Source organism: Trachemys scripta, chromosome 5, assembly GCF_013100865.1.
Source record: "Trachemys scripta elegans isolate TJP31775 chromosome 5, CAS_Tse_1.0, whole genome shotgun sequence".
Classification (NCBI taxonomy): Eukaryota; Metazoa; Chordata; order Testudines; family Emydidae; genus Trachemys; species Trachemys scripta.
Window position 1 is genome coordinate 95,651,463 of NC_048302.1, and position 20,457 is coordinate 95,671,919.

Below are 20,457 nucleotides of genomic sequence, written 5' to 3' on the forward strand. Positions count from 1 at the left end.
TCTTAAGATTAATTCTACCGAGCCAATAAAACCAATTACATTTTACAAATTGAAAACAATTATTTTCTCCAGTTTCGCTTATTAAAAAAAATAAGTAAAGTAAAATGTTATCTTGGACCTTTTAAAACAAGAAGTCAGCTTGTTTTCAAATGCACTCAGAATAAATTGAAACCTTGAGTCAATCAAATGACTCAATGATATTTAACAATGCAAATAAAGAAAACAGACGCATCTTGAGTTTTGAGCTGATTTACTTTGCATGAAGAATAAATTTTATAATGTTTGTTTTGTTTTGAATTATAGGGAAAAGACATGTACCTTATACTGGAGAACGACATGCTAAATTTGGTTGACCCTATGGATCACACCATTCTTCATTCTCAGCCCATTGTGAGCATCAGAGTCTGGGGAGTGGGTCGTGACAATGGACGGTGAGTTTACAATCTCCTAAGTCTTTGTTGCTTTGTGCTGTTGAAATCGACTAATGTGTATATATGCTGGGTGTATATATGCTGACCAAGTGAAGCATCACTAATAGCCATTTTATTGTGTGATTATGTTCCAGTAACTATGGGAGTATTTATATTCATTTCAGAGTAGCAGCCGTGTTAGTCTGTATCCGCAAAAAGAACAGGAGTACTTGTGGCACCTTAACGACTAACAAATTTATTAGAGCATAAGCAGTAGCCCACGAAAGCTTATGCTCTAATAAATTTGTTAGTCGCTAAGGTGCCACAAGTACTCCTGTTCTTTTTATATTCATTATATTTGTTAGGTAAATTACTTAAAAAAAACAACACACCCCTTTCTTTTTCAGACCTCCTTATAGCACATTTTGCAAAATGATATTTGGATAAGATATTCAAAGGGCTTCAACTTGGCCTGTAAAGTTATTTATGCGACTTTTATGTTCACAAAGAATAAACCTATTTATGCTTGCAGATCAGGTAGTTAAATACTAAATTACATGACTTAGATGTGGAAATAATTGTTTGCATGTCCAAAATCAACGGATAATTTTTCAAATGTAGTCCTTAGTGTATTTATCTTGCAAGGTATACATTTCACCAATATATAGTAAAGAAAGTATTTACATAGTTCCGTTTCCACTTCCTGGTACATTACAGTTGATAAAAGTAGAAAGTGAACTTGTTTTCCCCCGCTGGTGTTTTTAAAGACTTTGAGTCAGGAATGCACTTAAACATGTGTTTAGTTCCCATTGAAGTCAAGTTAAGCATCTGCTCAAGTGCTTTCCTGAAGTGGGATAGACTTAAACATGTACTTAGTGCCTTACTGAATCAGGGACTTAGCTATCTTTTGCTTCATACTTTGTGCTCATCCCCAGCCAGTCCGCTTTCGGCTCTCTCTGTTTTTTCAGCCTTGCCATTGGCACAAATATGTTTCCTTTTGATGTGGCATTGTTGCAGGAATATAACTATTAAAATGGCTTGTGTTCTCTCTCCCAAAAGGAATGGCAGTAAATTGAATTTGTAATAAGTTATAATAGGGGAATCAGAGTGATTGTGCCTGGTAGCTCAGTGAACTCTTGAGCTGTTTTTTTGCTGACTATTGTATTGTTGCACCCCGTCAGATGTAAAACAAGCTGTTGACCTGTACATTTCTAATACATGTCACATCAGCATGTTGGCTTTCAGGGTTGGCGAAATGTCTGTTAGTCTTTCTTGGCAAAAGAAAAGTCTTGAGTTAGAGTTAATACTTTCAAAAGGTGCTAGATTGATAACACTCAAAACTGAAGCCTTCTGATTAGTCAGGTGGCAGCAATGAAAGCCAAGGCTTATCTGCCCTATCAATGTGCTTCAAGCTTGGCCCGAAGGGATCACTTTAAGAGAGTGACTAAGTAGGTCAGGCTGCACCATCCACGGCCTCTCTTTTGGAACCCTTGCCAAGGCCACCTGTAGCACTCAGGCTTTTATGATACAGAAACTCAATCACTGAAACCCCTTGCTCATTTCACATAAAGCTGCCAGATAGCCAGTTGGATGGTTTTGACTTTTGGTCAGCACAGACCTGGTCCATATTTGAACCAGTGACCTTGAAGTGAATGTTTCTGTGACCAAATATCATTCCCCATAGCCATTCATTCCTCTGAATGACAGGTATTTTTTGTTGCATTTTTAGTTTCTTTGGTTCAGATTTTTGAGAGATTTATAAGGACAAATCCAATTTGAAATGCTGGGAAGCAAAGAGGTTTTAAATTCTCATGAATAAAACATTAAAGTGCTTCCTTTGCTTGAGAAAATGAACCCATTTCACATTTCCCTTCAAGTCAGATTTTCTAGTAGCTTTCTTTGGTTAGAAAATGGAGCATCTTTGGGGACATTTTGATATGGTACAGTTGAACAGTAAAAGTACATTATAACAAATGTCTGAAGGACAGAGAAAGGCTTTTACTGCATACCCAAATGATTTATTTACAGAATTTGAGAAGACAGTTCGCTTTTCTGTTAGCTCTTTGTTTTCAAATATTTCAGATTCTCTGGATGATAACATTATATTGTTGTGATATTTGTCCACAAATTGTTAAACTCCAATACACCATACTACATACCCACTAGTCAGAGATTTAACAGATTTCAGAAATATCCAACATTTGTGATGTATGTAATGACGTTAGAACACCTAGCAGTTATAATTAGTTATTTGGAATCATTTAAGACAGTTGTACCCATTTTGCTCACTGCAATGTTGAGAAAGTTCACGTGCTGCTGGATGAAATTTCTCCAGGGGTGGAGAGGCATGCATGAGCCACACTGTACCACGTAAGCCACCTAATGGGTGGGAGAGGTGACAGAGAGAAAGAGTGAGCATGCAAGTGCAGAGCAGGTGGTCTCCATATCTGATCCAAATAGGTCAGTGCAGATGGGCTCATTGGAGATGACCTGGAGGAGAGGCACAAAACCCACCATGTAGGAGGCACATAAGGGCAGTAACTGCAATCCCAGCCCATTGCAGTACCATGTCCTGCCCAGGGGCTGAATTCCAGCCCTGCCCAGTTTCCTGCACAAAGCCTCATTACTCTCATCTACCCATGATAAGAAATGTTTATTTGCCATAGATAATGCGGGCTGTGAAATACAAATCTTAGTTAATTTTTAAGTAAAGTAATGTCTATGCTGCCTCCTGCGGATGGCTGAAAAGTGACTTTGTTTGTGACATCAGCAATACAGAAAACCATGTCAGAGATGATCGAACCAGTTTTCTCTCCTTAACATCAGAAGAGAAACGTGGCTGTTTTGTATTATAATTAATAAATAATAATGTTTGCACAATAAATTACTTTTTCTGATTGGATGCTGTTGATAACAGCAAGGAGAAAACAGAATTATTGAAGCTTTAATATATAAACATGGAACTAAAAATATCCCACAATATCTCATTTGCTGTCACGTACAAAAATGTCCCTTTTTAGAGTTACTGTGCTGTGAGCTATGCTTTTTCATCAAAAGTAGTTTCTCTTCCAGAGCCTTCAGTTTTTTTTCTTTTCCTTGTATGAATCTTGGTAAAGAGGCCACATGTTTTTTAAATACTGTACAAAGTTTTCTTCCTTCAGGTGTTTAGACCTTGAGCTTACCTACATTTTTCTCAAATTAAGTTTGTTTAAATTTTTATGCATCTATTGGATTAGAGAGGGTTCTAGAACAAACAATACAGCCATTGCCTATAAATAAACTCATACAGTATGTGCTGTTAATTAGCAGGTAATTTTTTCAAAACAAAGCAACATGAACAAAATGACAGCTATGAATCGTCAAAATTACAATGAGAATTTGGGGGCTATGGAGGCTCCATGCAGTGAATGTTCTTTGAAGGACAGCATAAATAATGCAAGGTTTGCTGAGCAAGCCTCAGTAGCCAGAGAAGGGGCATTTGTGACAAGAGAGAACTTGAGCTATGGCTGAACTCCTAAGTTAGAGAGGTCAAGTGCTCTGTTGTGTGGGTCACAGTTAGATGCAGGACACTTGGATATAACTGGAACATACTGCAACCTGTGGTCCCTGGGATATACATCTCTGTATTCAATTGGATGTCACTCTCCTGCCTTTTTGTATATAAAGATAAGTGCAGGCGTGAGCTCATCCTGGCAAGTATTCTGTTTGGTCCTCAACAGGGTGAAGTCAGAGAACTCCTTGCGTACAGGTAGAGGGAGAAGCTGCCATCATCAGAGAAATCAGAGAGAGAGAGAGATTAGGAGACACACAAATGCATAATCTCTTTTGTGTGTCCTGTGTGGATTAATTTTAAGGAAGTCTGTAAAATCATTACTTCTAGCATGAAATGCTTTGATATAATCTTGTTGCACGTGGATGTTAATAATATATTAATACACAGTAATGACTTGCTTTCCAAATCCTGTAGTGCCATCCATAGTACACATATTCTCTTCTGTTTGTTGTGAAAGGAAGTGATCATTTAGAACAATACAGAAACTCAAACTTTTTGCATGTTGAGCTCTTTAAACATCATTGCTCTCTCCAGGTCCTCGTTTTTAACAGTATTTTCCTTGTACTACTTTGGTTGGATTTTGTGTTGGAAAGATGAAAGGTTTTCTAATGATCACCTGACCGGTGATTTTCTAAGCTGTGCGGTAATGAAAGATTGATGAAATATAGAGATCTGCTGATGAAAGTTTAATCTGAGGATATGTCTGCTAGCTCACCTCAGGCAGAAGAGTCTTCTGGGAGACTCTAATAATTCTCTCCATACGCAACGCTATTAACTTGACCTCTAGAGTTAATTTCTTTTTAATACAGTTCTGTGATAAGGAAAAGCTTCAGGATTTACTTGACCATTTTGCTGACTTAAACTGTGTGATTATTTCATATGTTGAAAAGTGATTTTCTTGCCTTCAGTTAATCATGCCGTGACACTAATACTTTTTGATGAAGTAATCTAACCTTAAGAAAGACTATTCTACCTTTTATAAAGTAGTTAACCAAACGAGTTCCTATAAGAGAGGGGGAGAGGGTGTCTGGGGGGGTGTACAAATACATATGTACTATGCTATGACTCTGAGCTACTGTATTTGATTACATACTATGATTTGTGATAATTATGAGAGCAAAAAGAAAGTAATGCGTGTATGTCCTTCCTCTTGTCCTAGTTTCTGTTTCATACACATGAAAGATAAACATAATTTTCAGAGTGAAACCCATTTTTTCTTAGTCATCCGTTAAATCTCCCTTTGTCCTGGCAGTATGATTGAGAATCACAGCAGGAAATATTAAAAAATAAGGAAAATCTTAAATGTCACTTCAGTTTTGTTTGGTTTCAAGGCAGTAAAGAACAGCTAATTGTTGGGGATTGTGATATATGAGGTAAAGCCTGCAAATCACAGTCGTATGTTTAACTTCACTTCATGTACTGTACATACTGCAATCAGTGCTTAAAAACAATGAACCTTGACTTGTACTTTTCCTCTCTTTAAAAAGTGCCCTGTTTCAGAGCTTTGATATCTCAACTGTGAAAGCGTAAGCCTCCTAGAACTGTGAAATATGACTTTTTTCACTTGTGAGTGGCGTGATTTTATGTTACCAGTACGTATTCATTGCCACTGCTGGCAATTTCTGGTTTAGTAGAATGGTAAAGGGGCAGCACATGGAGATTAGCAGGAGAAATAATTGGGCAAGTAGGAGAGTTTACTTCCTGGATCAAAATTCACATTCTCACACAGCTGCACTCCTTCATCTTCTGTGCTTTATGAACATAAATTTCCATCTAGTACAAAAGGCAGTAGCCCAGCCGCTTAGTAACAGCGGTCGCCATTAACACATTTCCCCCAATTCTCTCCTCTCTTTGCTGCTTCCCATTCACTGGAGAGTCAGATTCAAAGGCTCTCTCCTGGTATTTAAAGCCCTTTATGGGATTAGCCCTAGCAACCTGAGAGATCATAACTCCCTCTGTGACCATGACTTCATATGACAGCTATGTTTCACCTGAAGAATGCCACTGTCAGCCAACAGGGAGAAGAAGTTCATTCATGCTGGAAGCAGAACTTTCACAGGCACTGTTCATGGAACCGACTCCCACAAGAGATTAGATTAATCATAGGGCTCACTGCACTCAGAATTAGATGTAAAACTAATTTCTTCAATTGAGCTTTCAGCCAATGAGTTAATCACTCACACACAAAACAAACAGAAAAGCCTGTAAATTTATTGAGTTATTGTTGTGACAAGCTAGGAATGAAGAGAGAGTGATGATTGTTGGTGTTTTATTTTTAAATGCTTGGGAGTCATTCAGATCCTACAGTGATAGGAGCTGCAATACTGTGTAAGTACATAGAAGGTAATAGAAGTATGCTCCCTCACATGCCCTACTGATATTTTGCCAATTAGTGTGTCACAATGGTGAAATACCCTACATTTTTCACAACCATTGTTCTCTTAATGTTGGTTGCTTTCATCATCTGAGTTGTTTTTTGGTGCACACAGCTGGGAAAGAGAGACTAGGAAGTATAAAGACTGTCACAGAAAGGAAAGGAACTAGAGAAAAAAACATGAGAACAAGGTACATATAAACAAAGATGATGCTTAGAAACATGCTGTTGGGAAAAGAGACAGGCAGGCCGTAAAGTGAATAGAGGGAGACACTCTGAATCAAAATAACTCACTAAGATAAGAACAATAGGTAGTAACAGTGATGAAATGTAAGTGGCCGAAACATAGCCTTAGAGCAGTGGTTCTCAACCTCAGCACAGAGCTGTGGCCCATGTGACATCCTCAGGGCCATACAAGTCGTATTTGGATGCGGCCCACAATGGTAAATAGGTTGAGAACCACTGCTTTAGAGAAACAGGTGGGGAAGAAATTACTAGGGTTGGGGGGAAGGTAGGAAAACTGGAAAAACATTTAGAACGATAAAAAAAATAGATGCGATGGAATAAACCACAGTGGCCCAAATTTTCAAAACCTGGGTGCCTTAAAAATAGAACCCTATGTCCCTATTTAGGCAACTAAATAACAATGCCTGTTTTTTCTGAAGTGTGGAGTACCTGCAATGCCCATTAACCTCAATGGGATTTGTGGGTGTTCACTTCCTTTGAAAAGCAAATGCCTCAATACAGATTTAGGAGTCTGACTTTAGGCACTCAGGTTTGAAAATTTTGGCCCAAATGACAGCACTATAGTTTATTAAAAATTAGGGCTGTCAATTAATCGAAGTTAACTCACACAATTAACTCAAAAAATTTAATAATCATTTTTTAAATTAATCGCGATTCATCACACTTATAACAACAGAATACCAATTGAAATTTATTAAATATTTTTGGATGTTTTTCTACATTTTCAATATTGATTTCAATTACAAAACAGAATACAAAGTGCACAGTGCTCACTTCATATTATTATTTTTGATTACAAATATATGCACTGTAAAAATGATAGAAGAAATAATATTTTTCAGTTCACCTCATACAAGTACTGAAGTGCAATTTTTTTATTGTGAAAGTGTAACTTACAAAGGCAGATTTATTTATTTTTTGGTTACATAGCTGCACTCAAAAATAAAACAGAGCAAAACTTTAGAGCCTACAAGTCCACTCAGTCCTACTTCTTATTCTGCTAATCGCTAAGACAAACAAGTTTGTTTACATTGATGGGAGATACTGCTGCCTGCTTCTAATTTACAGTGTCACCTGAAAGTGAGAACAGGCGTTCACATGGCACTTATGTAGCCAGCGCTGCAAGGTATTTACATTCCAGATATGCTAAACATTCGTATGCCCCTTCATGCTTTGGCCACCATTCCAGAGGACATGCTTCCATGCTGATGACACTCATTAAAAAAATAATGCATTAATTAAATTTGTGACTGAACTCTTTGGGGGAGAATTGCATGACTCCGGCTCTGTTTTACCTGCATTCTGCATATATTTAATGTTATAGCAGTCTTGGATGATGACCCAGCACATGTTCGTTTTAAGAACACTTTCACAGCAGATTTGACAAAATGCAAAGAAGGTACAAATATGAGATTTCTAAAAATTGCTACAGCACTTGACCCAAGGTTTAAGAATCTGAAGTGCCATCCAAAATCTGAGAGGGACGAGAGGTGGAACATGCTTTTAGAAGTCTTAAAAGAGCAATACTCTGATGCAGAAAATACAGAACCCAAACCACCCAAAAAAGAAAAAAAAACTTCTGCTGGTGGCATCTGACTCAGAGGATGAAAATGAATATGTGTCGGTCCACACTGCTTTGGATCATTATCCAGCAGAACCCATCATCAACATGGAAGCATGTCCTCTGGAATGGTGGTTGACGCATGAAGGGACGTATGAATCTTTAGTGCATCTGGCATGTAAATATCTTGCAACGCCAGCTACAACAGTGCCATGTGAATGCCTGTTCTCACTTTCAGGTGACATTGTAAACAAGAAGCAGGCAGCATTATCTCCATCAAATTGTAACCAACCTTGTTTGTCTGAGTGATTGGCTGACCAAGAAGTAGGACTGAGTGGACTTGTAGGCTCTAAAGTTTTATATTGTTTTATTTTTGAATGCAGGTTTTTTTGTGCATGATTCTACATTTGTAAGTTCAGCTTTCATGATAAAGAGATTGTACTACAGTACTTGCATGAGGTGAAATGGAAAAAAACAATAATAATATGTAATAAAAAATAAATATAAAGTGAGCACTGTTCACTTTGTATTTTGTGATGTAATTGAAATTAATATATTTGAAAACGTAGTAAACATCAAAAATATGTAAAATAAATGGTATTCTATTGTTAACAGTGCGATTAATCACAATTTTTTTAATCGCTTGACAGCCCTATTAAATATTTTATTTTTAGATTTGAGTGCACTATCAGGCTAAAGAGGGTTGAGATACTCTTGAAAGATATCTGGGGAGAAGAAACTACATTGGAAGAAGAAAAAAGTCTCAGGGGAGCTTCCACACTGACGTGGCTGGAAGCTGCAGGAATTCAGTGGATGGAGTAACCATATTCCCAGATAGAGACTGCCTGAGGGACACTACTTGGTTTGAGCCACCGTGAAGAGCCTCCCATTCTCTTCACTGCCCAACTCAACATGAGATATTTTGGGATGGGTGTGTGGCCTTAAACCAAGAAAAGAGATATTGATCAGCCTACACGAGCATTGTGGAGTTTGGGTCTCCCACTACAATTGAGATGCTTTGTTCCCCCTTGCTATAAAATAGTCCAGGTACAAACAATAGAGTGTAAATCTTTAGAGACAGAGAATGGTTTAGAATGCCATTTTACAGCGCTTTATATATTTTTCAGATAAGAATATCTTGGGGCCTCTTAAGTTTATCAGCATCCCTTTAAAATACTGGTTGAAACACTATAAAACTTCATCTATATCTCTGGTGTCCTGGTGTTATGATCTCTCAGGTTCCTAGGGCTAATCCCGTAAAGGGCTTTAAATACCAGGAGAGATGGAAGCTAATCAAGCTATATTAGGCTGTGTGTATGTTCTTATTCTGGTTTGAGTGGCTTATTTTAGTTTAGTTAAACTTGTTCCTTAATGACTTAAGCTAAACCAGAATAAGCCATCCTTATACCAAAATGAGTGTCCACACAGCCTTTTGCACTGGCTTACCTATATTGGTTTAAATTCACACCTTAAGTTTTAGTGGTGCAACTTTGTGGTGTAGACAAGCTTTCAGTCCTTTCCGCCTGATGCCACCACCAAAAGAAAATGTAAGTGTGTCAGATGTATTAAAATGTACACTTACCTACCAGTACATCTTTACATGTGAGCCTGGTGTGTCGCTCTATCTCAGTCTCTGTGGATCAGGGCTTTCCCTTCTGACTGATGTCCCAGAATGAAGTGCATGTCTAGGAAAAATCCTAGCCTATTGAACCATAGATCTATGGTAACAAGGACTTGGCTTACACACAAACAACGCCCTTACAAATACTGTAGCAGCAAAATAAGGTAACTTTGTTTTTAGCAATGGTAAGGAGGATCTAATGGCGCGATGAGAGGGGGGAAGGAGATAAAGAATGAGTTTTGGAAAGAAGGATGGAACAGAACACTTCAAAAAGGAGGGATAGGTAGACAGTGGAGAATCTAGATGGGTCACAAGGTATTAGAATGCGGGAAGAAATGGGGAGGTGGTTGTAGGGTTGTCACTATACTGAAGTTTTAAAAAAAACTATGCAGTATAACAAAATGGTTATGTTCTGTACCAATGATACAGTGGCTGTCCTTAAAAACTTAACAATCACTTCAAATAGAGCTATTCTCAGTATTCTCTACGTATTCCCTATAGAGTAAGCAGTAGGAAGTACTGCAGATACGGAGGTAACCATATCTACTTTTCACTTCTTCTTCGAGTGCTTGCTCATGTCAATTCCATTCTAGGTGCGTGCATGCCCACATGCGCGGCCGTTGGAGATTTTTGCCTTAGCAGTATCCATAGGGTTGGCTGTAGCGCCCTTTTGAGTGCTGCGCTCATGCATCGGTATATTAGGTGCTGCCAGCCCTACGCCCTGTCAGTTCCTTCTTACCGCTCGTGGTGGTTAGTCAGAGCACCTTTGCCTTGCCTTGCAAGAGTTAGCGGTTCTTCTACTTCAGTCTTCGAGCCTTAAGGCCTTGTAAATAGTTTGTTTACCGTAGTTAGTTAGTAAGTAGTTGTTAAGTAGTGTAGTTAGAGATAGAGACCCAGTGGGGCCTTTGCCTCAGTTGGGTCAAGCCCTGGTTTCTGGGTTTTAAGCCCTGCTCTGACAGCAACAAGCCTATGCCTGTTAATGACCTCCATAGCAGCTTCCTCAAGTGCGTGAGGGAATCACATGTGAAGGACAAGTTTCGCATCTCTAAGAACTTTCGTCACAGAACTCAGAGCGAGACATTCGTTTAAGGGCCCTTCTCATAGAGGTTGCTCTCTGCCTGGCATCCGAGTCTTCCTGGCCAGACTCTTCCCCCAGCACCTTGGCCAGGTTCTGCCCAGCACCGCTCCCCATCACCGGTGCCTAAGAAGAGGTCAAAGAAGCGCTACTCCCCGGCACCAAGAAAGAAAGGCAAAGGACCCAGGTCAGGCCGCCAGCCCACACTGGAGTCACATGGGAACATGCCCCCCAATGGGACTCTATAGCCCCCCAAGGGATCAGCCACCGACTTCAGGGAGTGGTAGGGGACCCAGACTGGTGGCAGGGCCAGTGCCTTCCCAGGTGCCCAGAGAGCAGAAGGCTCTACCAGCACCACTGGTACTGTGTGTGTCGCAGGTCATGGCAAAGGCTCCCAGTGAGGGCAAGCCAGCCGTCAAGACTCCCCAGAGGGCGGACGAATGACACCCATCTCCGGAGATGAGACAGCGCTCTCTGTCTCCAGACCCCAGGTCTCTGTCTTCTGTGGGATGCCCTGGATCGCTGGCATCGCACTCGTGGTCTCCGCTCTCTCAATGTGGGTTGCCTAGAGGAAGGCACCTGTTACCATATTGTCAGCACTGATCATCCTCCCGCCGTCTGTCTCCTCGGCGCAGATCTCTGTCTCCTAGACAGTGGGAGCAGTCTCCACCGCGATACCAATCCCCTGCCCCATCACGGATCCTCTTACTCAAGGCATTGGTCTCCTCCAGCACTGGTTAGCCACCAGACGCAAGCTTCAACAGCCCCTCTGTGGTCACAGGAAGGTAATTCGTCTGGTATGGAAAGGGAATTCAATCCTTCACCGCAACAGCACCGGCGCGATTGGGCACCTGAGGCTGCATCAACCTCCGCAATGCCGTCATGGCAGCACAGAGAGTGGCCGGCGCGATGGCCCTACTGGAGCGTGTGGGGCATGCCTGTGATGCCGATGCCTCCATCAGTCTAATCCTCAGCTGCGGTCTCAGAGCAGTAACTGGCGGCACTGAGCTCAGTGCACAGAGGCGCACTCAGAGGGTGGGGTAGAGGAGTGAGCGCCCACCCCAAAATCCTCATCCCCCTCAGGGGATGATGCCTTGAGGCCTCCCCCGGTGACCCAGTCATCATCCTTGTCCCTGGATGTGGCAGTGGTGGGGCCCTTTCGTGCCAGTCCGCCGGATGATTTTAAAGAACATCAGGCCCTGCTTTGTAGGGTGGCTACGAACTTGGGCTTGGAAATGGAGGAGATGGCCAAACAGGCAGATGTTTAATGTGCTCTCAGCTTCTAACCCTGCCCGTGTTGTGCAGCCAGATGGGGTCCTAAAAATAGCAAAAGCTCTTTGGCAAACTCCTTCTTCCATGCTTCCCACCTTCAAGAGAACCCTCATCCCAGCTAAGGGTTTTGAATATTTATTTGTATACCCACTCTCCTCTGGGCTCGCTGGTCGTGTTGTCAGCCAACGAGAAGGACAGACGGGCAAACCAGTTCGACTCCCAAAAATAAGGAGGCCAAGAGACTGGCCCTATTTCAAAGAAGGATTTATTCAATGGTCAGCCTTCAGTTCTGGGTGGGTAACTCCCAGGCTGTCTTGGGGGGTACATCTTCAACTTATGGAGCTTCCTCCTTAAGTTCAAGGACTCCCTGCCCGAGGACTCAGCCCAGGAATTTGGGGCCCTCGTGAAGGAGGGTACAGCGGCTGCAAAGGTGCTCCCTCCAAATGGCTTGGGATGCCGCCAATTTGGCAGCTACAGTGATTGCATTGGCCATGAGGTGCAGCTCCTGGCTTCAGACCACTGGCCTGTCTCAGGAAATGCAGATCTCGATCCAGGAGATTCTCTTTGATGGGAATGGTCTCTTTAAGCAGGGTCCTTTGCTGCGGCAGTGCTTTAACGTCTGCTACATTTAGGCCAATACGAGCAGCTACTTTTTACTGGTACACCGTACCGGCCTGCTTTCACCCCTGCCTGTGAGTAGTCTCATTGAAATCAGTGGACTCAACTCACATACCTAGGAGTTTGTAAACCACCTGGGATCCTTTGGGACAAAAGGTATTACACAGTATGAGTCCATTTCTGCCCTCTCTTGTCTCCTGGGCAGTATCATTAGCTGCATTGGGCTGCATGGTGTAAGAGAGCAGAATGTGACCCTAAATGTAGGAGGATGCTCTTATTATCAACTAATCAGTTCAATTATTTAAATCTCATATATGCCTCAGGATTCCTTTTCACATCTGTTACCAGCTGATCATGTTTCAAATACGTATGCACTGCATTTGTATGCAAAGGATGGTTAGTGCATGCTGTACTCTCACTTCAGTATTTTTAGAAAATATTTACATTTTCTAACTTCAGGCTTATAATCCTGAGGATAATGTGTTGGCATGTTTCCCAATGTCAGCTCCACCAGGGAAAAGGGCCTTTGTTCTTTGGTATTTATTTGCCGTCTGGCAGGGAGGTAAATCCCACACTGAAGTCTCTTTGATGAGTGCAAATACATGTATGTATACTTAAACACTAATATGAGCATACTAGTTTAAATTTATCAGCATGAAAATTCAAGTGTATTAAGAATTTTGTGAATACAAAACCAAAAATCAGTAAAAAAAAAAAAAATTAGCTTAATATGTCACACAAGCAATTTCAGTATTTCGGCAAGAAGGAAGTTGCATTTGAATGAAGTTGAAAAATCTGTGTGTATTATATCTCATACGGTATTGTCTGTTGAAATCAGATCTATTTCATTCGTCTGAATTAAATTCCATAATAATACATTCATCTAATAATTTGAGTGATACATTAACATAGAAACTCAAATTCCTGGGAAGTATTTAATTAATTATTATTTTTACTTAACAGGGGTGAAACTTGAGTTATAAAAAAATACCATCTTTGTTAAATTCAAAGCTGGCTCGATACACAAAGATAGAGTTGTAATGATGCTCCTGGCTCATGGTCACTGATCCTTAACCAGCAAAACTCTCAATACCAAAATTCAAATTTGGATAGCATGGGGTTCTGATCCAAAGCTTAATTGACCTGGTTCTGTGGATCCTGCCGACTACGCCACTATAACGATGCTGCCTTTGGTGGGACACTTCTGAGAGTATCAATTCAGGACAAATTGCTTAGAGCAGGGCAGTTACAGCCCAAGACTGAGGTTTCTCCACTTTTAAGGCACACCAAACAAGCCAGACAGAGAGGACTTTGATTTTACCCCACTGGCTAACCATAAGTCATACAAGCAATTCCCTTAGACACTCTAGTTTCCCAGTATCACCACTAGTGCCACTCGCTATGGGGACAAATAGTTATGAAAACCAATACCCCAGTAAAAGAAAAAAGGTTCTCCCAATCCCAAAGGACCAAGCCCCAGATCCAGGTCAATATACAAATTAGATCTTACCCACAAATCACTCTGTTGCCAATCCTTTAGAATCTAAAATCTAAAGGTTTATTCATAAAAGGAAAAAGACATAGATGAGAGCTAGAATTGGTTAAATGGAATCAATTACATACAGTAATGGCAAAGTTCTTGGTTCAGGCTTGTAGCAGTGATGGAATAAACTGCAGGTTCAAATCAAGTCTCTGGAGTACATCCACAGCTGGGATGGGTCATTCAGTCCTTTGTTCAGAGCTTCAGTTTGTAGCAAAGATCCTCCAGAGGCAAGAAGCAGAATTGAAGACAAGATAGAGGGGTTTTCAGGGCCTTTTATATCCTCTGCCCGTGGAAGACACCCCTTTGTTCTTACTGTGGAAAATCACAGCAGCAAGATAGAGTCTGGAGTCACATGGGCAAGTCACATGTCCGTGCATGACTCAGTATACAGGCAGACACCATTGTTTACGTGTTTAGTTTGAACGGTTCCAGGAAAGCTCAGATGTGGATTGGCATCTCCTGAAGTTCATTGTCAGTTAAGTGTTTCTTGATTGGGCATTTACTGAGAATAGTCCCTTTTCAAGAAGCTAATCAAATGCTTCACAGAGGATTTAGAACAGGGGTAGGCAACTTATGGCACGCGTGCCAAAGGCGGCATGTGAGCTGATTTTCAGTGGCACTCACACTGCCCAGGTCCTAGCCACCGGTCCGGGGGACTCTGCATTTTAATTTAATTGTAAATGAAGCTTTTTAAACATTTTAAAAACTTTATTTACTGTACATACAACAATAGTTTAGTTATATATTATAGACTTATAGAAAGAGACCTTCTAAAAATGTTAAAATGTATTACTGGCACACGAAACCTTAAATTAGAGTGAATAAATGAAGACTCGGCACACCACTTCTGAAAGGTTGCTGACCACTGATTTAGAATCAAACACATTGAGATACAAGTACATAGCCAATATTCATAACTTTAACTACAAAAATGGTACACAGATACAGATAGCTTAATTATAAACAGCAAATCATAACCTCTTCATAGACACCTCACACGACAACCTTTGTACAATATTTGCGGCAAATATATAACAGTGGTTGCAACAATGATCTATACGGTCACAGTTTATGTCAATAACATCACAAGGGTATGATTGAACTCCCATTGAATTCAGTAGAAAGACTCCCAGTGACTTCAGTGGGAGTTGGATTAGGCCCATAGTTCATAGATGTAGGCTCAGAAACCCAGATAATACCTACCAACATCAGTGTAGTGTTTGAGTCCTTAGTATGTTCTTCACATGGCATTGTTTCTTAATACTTCAGGGTATTATAGGAGGAAGAAATAAAGATAGTGTATGAAGTAGCTTGCTATGAGTCCTAGAGAAGTTGGAAGGAATTCAAGGTTTGTGGATCTGGAAGCCATGGTTGGTTTCAGCATTTTGACCTAGCCTGTTTGTTGAAAGGAGACCATGTAATAAGAACTGTGTGCCTGCCATGTTTAGTGTAGGCGAATTTTTCCTTTGCAAGCAATCACCTGTGACCATGAGGCTCATATGCCTTCAATTTGATGCAGTTGGGACACTATGGAAATTCATTAAGACATTGTCATCGGGTGGCCAGCCCCAGTAGATCCAGCTCCCCTGTGCCAGAACAGGTGCTGTCAGTTTGGCCAATTAGGAGGGTGAGGAAGCACTTGGGGGCTATTAAGGGGCTGCAGAATCTGAGGGAGAGGAAGTTTTGGTGAGAGTCAGGGTATGTCTATGCTTGCAGAGTTTTTGCACAGTAAGTTTCACCGGTGATAGAGAACCCGTGAAAGAAAATCACTGGTTTGTGTACTCACTTAATTCCTCAGGCATCAGAGTGTGTTTACACTAGCAGCACTTCCATTGCCGATGAGAGCAGTGCTGAAGGGCAGCTATCCCACAGTGCAGCTCTCTTGATAGGTCTTGTCAGAAGGGGTGGGTGAGCAGAAGGCTTTCTGGTCCCTGCTCAGTGCCCCATGCTGCACTGCTTCATGTCTCAGGAGCCCCATTACTTTCTTGTTTCTTTCGTGGCATTTTAAAAAAAAATCCTGCTCTCTGGCTGCTTTCCCCGCCACATCTCCAGGGAAAGGGAGCTTCAAACTTCCCGGGGCTTACAGGGGGAGGGGCGTACGTCCGTTTACCTGGCATAAGAGTAGCAGAGATGCTGGCCAGAGTGGTCACTTTTGGAACTGTGGGAAGGCCAAAAGGTGTTTACACTGGTAGAACATGTCTTCACTTTCACAACAGCTCAAAAAGAACAGCGGAAAGAACTGGATGCCTCTCATGAAGGTGGTTTTCTTTTTGTGGTGAAACTTCTGAATTTCACTGCAAAAAGTCATTAACAAGTGTAGAACACTCCTACGGTTTTAGTGCAAAAAAGGGACTTTTTGCACTTTAAATGGTAAGTGTAGACATAGCCTCAGTCAGGAAAAGTCAGGAGACTGGAGGAGGTCTCTGGGGAAAGCTACAGAGAGTAGAAGGCTCACTGCAGGCCCTCCCTGGAAGAAAGGGGAAGTATCAGGAAATCCATGGGAAAGGATAGCCAGCTGACCTTCCTGAGCTGAAGAGCCAGTGCCAGGAGGCTGAAAAGGGCTGAGAGGTAGGAGCCTGTGAAGGGGTTAGCCTGCTAACTTTCAAGAGCCAGACCCAGTGCTGGGAGGCTGAAAAAGGCTGAGGGTTAGCAATCCAGTGGAAGGGCTAGCCAGCTGTTCTTCCTGAGCCAGAGAGAACTAAGGCCAGAGAAGACCGGAGAGGGCTGTAGGCTGGGAATAGCAGTGGGAGATGCCTGCTGCCTCTTGGAACCAGAGAGCCGGAGACAGAGGGCAAGAGAGGGCTATGCTGGAGAGTGGTGTAGGGGGTGATGCCAGATCTGCATTTGGTGTATTGTCTGGATTGTGATGTTGGGACTTGTGTACACAGGGCTTTCATTTGTAATAAATTAACCCCACAAAGACTGTTTGCTCACAGAAAGACTATTTGACTATTTTGGGGGACTCTGAAGGAGGGAAACTGAGAGAGGTGTGCCTGTCATGCCATGGTTTACAGCAGGAGGGTGCTCCAGATAGGGCTGCCGTATGACATTAGAGTGGAAAATGTGGACATTTAGACTAGCCTCTGGCAAGAGGAACATGGCATAGCAGAGTCCAGGGAGTGATGGCTGGCCACACCACAGAAGACTAAGGAGAACTGAGTAAGATACTGGCTCACCCCAGGATTTGTGTTAGGGATTGTGAGGAAGTTTGGGGAACCTTTCTGTGATGTGCATAAATTTACATGGAATGTGCAATGTTTATGGGGAAAGTTTGTTTTGTTGTGTCAATATGGGAACGTTTGGGGGTTCATGTTTGGGTGGGGCCATGGAGTATTATAAGGGATGTTTTATGCAATATGTTTTTGGGAAATGGGTTTTTGGTTTTGGGATGAGAGTGGCCCAGGAGGGGTCTCGCAAGAGGTAGGGTAAGAGGCAGGACTTGGGGTGGGAGGGGTTGTTTTGTTTTGTTTTTTAGGAAGGGGTATGTCACAGGATGGTTGGTCCCGGTAAATGAAGTAGGTCCAACTCTTGTGCCGGAGCAGGTGTTCCTATTTAGCCAATTAAGAGGGCGGGCCAGCACAAAGGGCTGTAAAGGATCAGGGAGAGACCCAGTGAGAGTGAGTCTCACTGAGACAGAGCAGACTGGTTCAGTCAGGAAGGGCAGATGAGAGCTGCCAGACATCAGGGGACTCTGGGAGTCCCGGAAAGAAATAGAAGATGGTTCCTGGGAGAAGGCAGGAGAACAACAAGAGGGGTTTGCTGACAGGCATCTGAGAGCCAGGGCCAGAAAGAGCTGAGGGCAAGGGAGCAGCAGAGGAATTTACCCACTGACATCTCCAGGACCAGAAAGCTGGACCCAGTGAAAATGTGAGAGGCCCAGGAAGAGGGGTGCCCCCCAGCAAGGATGTTCCCAGCACAGAGCTGTGGAGATTCCTGCTGGGAAGGGCTGGAGTGGCTGTTCTAGTATAAGGACAGGAGAGGACTGTCAGAGTCTGGGCATGGTCGAAGGCACCAATATGTGGGGCATCGAGGTACAACATGTCTTGAGTTTTAATGACTATGCTGGGATGAGACCACCTGTTTGGGACTTTTGTTATGAATTATGTGGACTATGTTGTTGTACTAAACCAGCCCTAAGGATGGGTAGCATTGTGACAAGAAATCCTGAAGTTAAATTGTTGGGTCACCTGAGAAGGAAAGTCCAGGCAGGTGTGCCTGTCATACTCCAGCCTGCAACAGGAGGGCATGCCAAGCCAGGCTGCCCTATGACAGATACATCTTGTTAAAGTGGGCACTTCCGGTGTAGAACATTTGTTATTGACTTATAGCAGTGTCTGGGACAGTGGTAAATGTTTATCTAGGAGGTATCTCCTTGAAGATAACTCTGTGAGCAGTATTCAGTATTTTTCGAAGGTCTTTGAGACCAGGCTAGTTTAATTTGCTAAGCTGTACAGGGTTGATTTTTGCATTGCAGAGCCACACCACCTATCTTTCTCCTTTTATTGAGATTTAGTTCTCACCTGTTCTTTTATGCCATATCTTAATAAGCTAAACAAATTCCTGCAAGCATACCTATGAAAAATTCATCTGAGAAGCAGATAGGCAGTACCTGGAACTGTGAAATAAATGGTTTAGGTAGGGAAAATATTCATTTTTGTAGATTTGTCATTTTTTACTAGAAGAGTAAATAATTGCTCTCTAGATCACCTTTGTGTTTAAAAGAAGATAGCCGTTGTTTCCTGGGACCAGAGCATCTTGATAATTTTAAAGTAGTGTTGTGGATCTCTTTAGAGAGGAAATGGTGCTTAAATTCCATTAGTGAGGTGGCTGCGATACATATTGAAAGTGTTTTGTCTTAGACATAGAGCAGACCTGCAAGTCTGGGCCCACAGCTCAATTGTAGCATGACATTGTGTTACAATATAATTTTTATAGAATAACTCCCTGTCCATCTACTAAGAAACTCTGAATCCTTTGCAACATAAAGACATAAAATACCACTTCGCTAACATTCAAACCGATAAAACTACAGCACCAGGTCCCTTGGCCACATAATCTAGCTTTAATTTTTGCCAAAATATGTATGAAACCGTAAGATTTTACTGAACTCTGCACGAGTGCAGGAGGTTTGCCTTTAGGGCCTTATCTGTAGATAGTGCTACCCTTTATTTTTTCGTGTGAACCGAAGAATCCATTGCCGGGAGCAAAGTTATAGGTGACATGATATTTTGAACTTCCTTTCTGGAGTAAATCCTTTTGATTTGTAGGTATTTATTAAAACTTTTAACTGTCGGACAGGAATATATTACTGACCCATTTTCGGAAACGTGGCCCTATTCCGAGTTTTCTGTGTTCTGCAGAGAAGTTGATTTACTCTACCTAGTCAAAGGATGCCTCCTTATCTAGTGATAACATAACTAGCAAGTCAGCTAGAACAGCCATTATTGTCCAGTGTGCAGACTCTTGCCCAGATTCTCTGCTGTGCCAAGTATCCACTTTCTGGTTTTCTGTTTGGCTAAGCCCCAACAACAGCCCTAGCATAGAATACAGCAACCGGGGTAGGAGGGGGCAGGGGAGAGGACAGACTGTGCTACATGCTAGCTGGGGATAGCTAGAGCAAAGTGTTCTCTCTCCACACCTCTGATATACCCCAGTGCACCTTGTTCACCAGCATTGAGTATGCTGACTCTCTGCCAGCTCTCAAGTTCCCCCTGTTCTGAAGCTTTCTCAGGGTATGTCTACACTACGAAATTATTTCGAATTTATAGAAGCCGGTTTTATTGAAATCGGTTGTATACAGCCGATTGTGTATGTCCACACAATAAAATGCTCTAGGTGCTCTAGTCGGCAGACCGCGTCCACAGTACGAGGCTAGCGTCGACTTCCGGAGCATTGCACTATGGGTAGCTATCCCACAGCTATCCCACAGTTCCCGCAGTCTCCGCCGCCCCTTGGAATTCTGGGTTGAGATCCCAATGCCCGGATGATGCAAAACAGTGTCGCGGGCGGTTCTGGGTACATGTCGTCAGGCCCCTCCCTCCCCCGTCACAGTAACGGCAGACAATAGATTCGCGCCTTTTTACCTGGGTTACCTGGGTTACCTGTGCAGACAACATGGAGCCCGCTCAGCACAGCTGAGCTCACCGTCACCATATGTCCTCTTGGTGCCGGCAGATGTGGGACT

General features: G+C 42.2%; 1 protein-coding gene across 11 annotated transcripts in view; it reads left to right on the plus strand.

The window, feature by feature from the left end:
* The window catches only part of APBB2 (amyloid beta precursor protein binding family B member 2), a 343,676-nt gene that overhangs the window by 261,589 nt on the left and 61,630 nt on the right, over positions 1-20,457 (plus strand). For all 11 annotated transcript variants that reach the window (XM_034771095.1, XM_034771094.1, XM_034771089.1 and 8 more), the window contains one exon: positions 304-431. In XM_034771095.1, the coding sequence (XP_034626986.1) occupies positions 304-431 (128 nt within the window). The remainder of the gene's footprint in view (positions 1-303; positions 432-20,457) is intronic.